General features: G+C 38.3%; 1 protein-coding gene across 1 annotated transcript; it reads left to right on the forward strand.

The window, feature by feature from the left end:
• Positions 1-501: 501 nt before the first annotated feature.
• On the forward strand, positions 502-1,143 carry LOC111373156. The gene is made up of 3 exons (XM_022995640.1): positions 502-615; positions 756-887; positions 946-1,143. The coding sequence occupies exons 1-3, from the start codon at positions 502-504 to the stop codon at positions 1,141-1,143; spliced, it is 444 nt and encodes a 147-aa protein (XP_022851408.1).
• The last annotated feature ends 3,795 nt before the right edge of the window (positions 1,144-4,938 follow it).

Consider the following 4,938-nt stretch of genomic DNA (forward strand, 5'->3'; position numbering starts at 1 on the left):
TCATTTTACATACATATAAATGGTCACATATGGTATTTACATAATGAACTTAATGATCGATTTAAATTTGCAGGCTGACGTTGAATCTGAAAAATGGTCACGAATACATATGCCAACAAACAGGTATTCTACAATGACATCAAACATTGTGGAATCGGTCAACGCGGTCACAAAGGCAGCCAAAAATTACCCTATTGTTTCTTTCCTAGAGTCATTACGGCAAACCATACAATCGTGGTTTGTAGACACAGGGATGATGCACATGGAACTACAAAGTTGTCGAGCAAATACGAGAAAGAGATTACGAAAATGAGCATGGATTTGAAAAACTTGAGGATAATTTTTTTATATTTTAACATTGAGATGTATATGTGACCCAATGTAAGTGTCAGTATCTTGAACTATAATGTATCAAATCTAATGTGACCTGTTTTGTGATTCTGTGACCTAGTTGGTAAACTAAGTTTGAAGCTTCGAATTCTGTTTCATAGCTATCTGTGAATGGAACAAATTTGTGAATGCAAGCTGATATATATATGTGTGTGTGACCTACGTGATGTGGTATGTGATGTCTGTCAAATCTGTATTCTGATGCATGTCTATCTGGCAAATGAGGTATGGACCGTATATGTAACATGCTTCCTGAATCTGTAAATGACTCAGGACTATGAGTCATTCATGCATGACCGACACGTTGGAGTATATGTGACCTATATTCAACTACATATGACCTGACTGTTGTTATATGCACACAGGTTTCTCCCTCAAACCAGACAGTGTTTTCTGTCAGCAACGAAAGGTGGACGTTTGTCGTCGATATTGAGCAACGAACATGCACTTGCAGGATTCTACAAGTTGATTTGTTATCGTGTTCACACGCTTTGGCTGTAATTGCAAACACACGAAGAGATCCATATGATTACTATTCCTATTATTACACAAGAGATGCGTACTTGGAATGCATACCAAGATTCTGTATATCCAGTTGGAAATCAAGAGGAATGGACAGTCCCAGAAGAAGTACAGCGAGAAATAGTGTTACCTCCTAACCAAAAGAGGAGTTGTGGAAGACCTACGGAGAAAAGAAAGAGATCATCCAGAGAAGGGAGACTGACGACAAAATGCGGATGTTGTGGAGGATAGGGTCACAACCGTAGGAGATGCTCCAACTTAGCTCCATTACGCTAAAATGACCAATAGAATTACATACAAATATTTCATAGATAGATGATATTCTTTTAAGGATAATGTTCATTTTAAATAGTCTCTTTAAATAATGCATTCAGATTGATCAACTTACAGTTAATTGTCTATCAACTTTGGAGTCAGAATAATAATTCTCTGAGATTTGGACCATATTTGTAACCTGATACCAAATCTGTGACTTGTGTGCTGTGACCAATAATGTTTGACATGCCGTATGAAAAAGTTGCCTGATTTGTTAATATATAATTTGAAATGAAAATATGTAACCTGAAGTGAGGACACATACCATATGTAACTTGAAATGAGAGTATGTGACCTCAAGTGTGGACACATACCATATGTAACCTGAAATGAGAATATGTGACTTGCAGTGTCGACACATTCAGTTACATAAATCAGAATATATGTAACCCATGTGCTATGACATGTGAAGTGTCGTATGAAAGGTATGTGTGACGTGATATGTAAATCTGTGACCAAGTTCAGAATCCAAATGTGACCTGTCTATTGTACCATAAGACGTGTTTCACCAACTACGTGTCGCTATTAGAAATAAAGAATCTGTTTAATTTTCACAATTTATATAAAAAATAGCGTTAAAATATAATCAAAGACGGATAAATCATGAACCTAAACATGTTAATATCCTTTAATGCAAATCGAAGGTTACGAGTTAAAATTCATTACATGAAACTCTATTGACCAGACACGTGCAATGTTCATAACATTTACAAACTAAATCATTTTCTTCACTAACAAATCTAAAGCCACTTTTCATTCTATAACAACCGCTTCCCCCCGTCATATGCTGATTCACTTTCTTTGTGTAAACCTGTCGATGTTTGTAGAGCAACGTAGCAATATCCATTCTGAACTTGCTGGCATCAAACTTCTAGGGAATGGAACATCTACCACCAAAGATAAGATACGACGCATTTAACACCACGAATATCCCGCAATCATGACTGCAGAACATATGACAGACTGTTATGAATGAATCCATCAAAAGGATATACGCAATGTAAATATTGGTCACAGACTTACCCATTTGTTTGCTGCGGAAATGTGTCATCAATGATCACTTTCAATTCTTTGGCTTCTGGCTCGTGATAATCAGGACCCTTCTTTGAAATTCCCAGGGTATTCATTAGAGCAGGCAATACCTTCACGTACGGCTCAATACCTTCCAAAACCATCCATCGACGATAAGATTTACCTGTCGAGTTGAACACAGTCAAGGTATGACTTCTAAATTGTAACCGGCCAAGCATCCAATGTGCTTTGTTAATGGGTATGATCGGTATGAACACAAAGTCGACGTCAGCCCAGGGTGAGCTAAAAGGGAGGCTGTGACCTGTTGCAACCTCAAGCAGGCTTAACTCCGACAGCAGAACGTTTGGGTCTTTCATGAAGGTAGGAAAAATGTCTTTTATTTTCATCTGGAACCATGAGTTTGTAGTAGTTGCTCTACATTTCACATTTTTGTCAAGTTTTGCTATCTGGCGAATGAAGTAGAAGCAGACATCCATGTGCTGTTTAAATGAGAAGAAAAGATGTAAGCATTGCGTACTCCCAGACTGGATACGAATATAAAATGTGACATGTTTGTATCAAATGTGACTCTGTGACTAGTTACAATACGAAATGTGACCTGTTTGTATCATCTCTGATACTCTTCTTAACGAGTACGAAAGAAATTAGAAATCTAAAAAAAGTAATCTAACTTAATTCAGTGGGTAAACGTAATCGTACCGCACCACTCAATGATGACTCAGAATTTATAAGCTCATGAAACCAGGTCTTTTGACCTACTGGGAATAAACCAATTAGAAAAGCAGGCTTGATGGCGTCATCATCCTCGCTAAACTTTTTCCTGTGACCGACAATAAAGATTACATGTGTTTTGTCAAATTGTGTATTCAGTAAATTTTGACAGATAGGTACGAAATGTACTTACTTGTTTTTTAGTTTGTGCCTCCTCTGGAACCAACCCATGAAGGCCGATTTGTCAACCTCGTCGACATTGTCTCCGTAACCCTCGAAAATGACAACATTATCATCGTGTTTGAATAATTTTCCTCTCTCTTGTCGGGCAACAAAAGGAGACTGCAATACCCTCGATGGCCTTAAAACCCGCTTAACTAGTAATCCTAAGGTTGGTTCAGCAGTAGGTGATCCCTATATATTATTGCAGTAGGTTACAAAACAGATTGAAAATACGGCATATGAGCTGTCTGTGGCTTAGTTTGTATGTGTTCTGTCACCTATACATGTGACCTGGTGTAAATGTGTCTGTGATATGTGACATATGATTGGAAGATAGTTTGGAAGGGTGTGTGGCCTGTGACCCATAAATAAAACGTGGTTTGGAATGTATGTTATCTGTGACCTATGAATAGGACATGGGATGAAGGAATCTGTGATCTGTTATCTAACAAAGTGACATTATTCGGAACTGTGTTTAATCTGTGACCTATGAATGGGATATGGTTTGAAGGTATCTGTGCTCTGCAATCCATGACTGGAACATGTGTTGGTATTGTGTATGATCTGTGACCTATGAAAGCGACTTTGTTTGGAATGTCAGTGAATATAACCTATGAATAGGACATGATCTGAAGTGTGTGTGATCTGTGACCAAATAATATAACATGGTTTGGAGGTATGTTTGATTTGAGATCTACAACTACTGGAACATGTAAATACGTCATTCTCTACAGTCTTTGTTGCGGTCACCACATCAGATATGATGGAATCTACCCTCTTCTGAGTTTCCTTCGAATGCAAAACATTGGGTAGGATGAATTCAATCCCCAAATCAAATGATGGTGGCTCAAGGGAGAAGAGAATATCATCACTTGAGTCCATTTTGCCCTTCCCTTTTCTGTGACGTTTGATACTACGTTTTTCACCTACATGTTGTATGGAAAATGTCAAAATGAACTATGTTATTTTATAGAAATGTAAAATATATCGAGTGACTACCTCCTGAGCCTTTTCAGATCCACTAGCCCCATAATGTTCTTGATCTCTAGCTTCAGGAGCTTCTTTTTGTCCTACTCCATGCTCGCTTGTCCTGTCACTAGACCGTCTAATGATCTCTCCATTGCACTGGATATCATTGTTGACACAGACTCAGATAGAAACTGCATGTTTGTCCGAATATCCATTAGGTCATTTCTAACACAGGCTTGCATTTGAATAATGTCATCCATTTTGTTAGTCTTCCCTTCGTTCAAAGATGACATATGTGACTTGATGTCTTCAAACTCCATCTTCAACACTTTATTATCCGCCTGGAGTTCGGATACTTGCACACGCAGCACCTCAAAAGCCTGACAAAAATGAATAACTAATATTATATGTTGCTTGCGACATATCTGTGACCAACCATCAACATACAATGCACAGTGGTCTATCTGTGATCTGATGTGTATGAAATGTGACATAAGAAATATTGAAGTGTGACCAATGATGGAAATATTGAGAGCTGACTAAAATAACAACTTACATCATCCCTTTGTGCCCCATGAGATTGTGGCTCCTTTTGAGAATGATGAGCGGCTGTAGGACCTTCAACAATCGGGGATTTTCCACGAGCAGATGGGTCCTGCCATCTTGGAGGAGGAGCAACAAAATCGTCATCATTATCTGAAGAGTGAGCTTGTCCAATATTACTATCCATCAAAGGTAGGACTAATGGAACCGACTTCCCGCTCGTACCGACATCTT

This window comes from Olea europaea, unplaced genomic scaffold, assembly GCF_002742605.1.
Source record: "Olea europaea var. sylvestris unplaced genomic scaffold, O_europaea_v1 scaffold1075, whole genome shotgun sequence".
NCBI lineage: Eukaryota > Viridiplantae > Streptophyta > Magnoliopsida > Lamiales > Oleaceae > Olea > Olea europaea.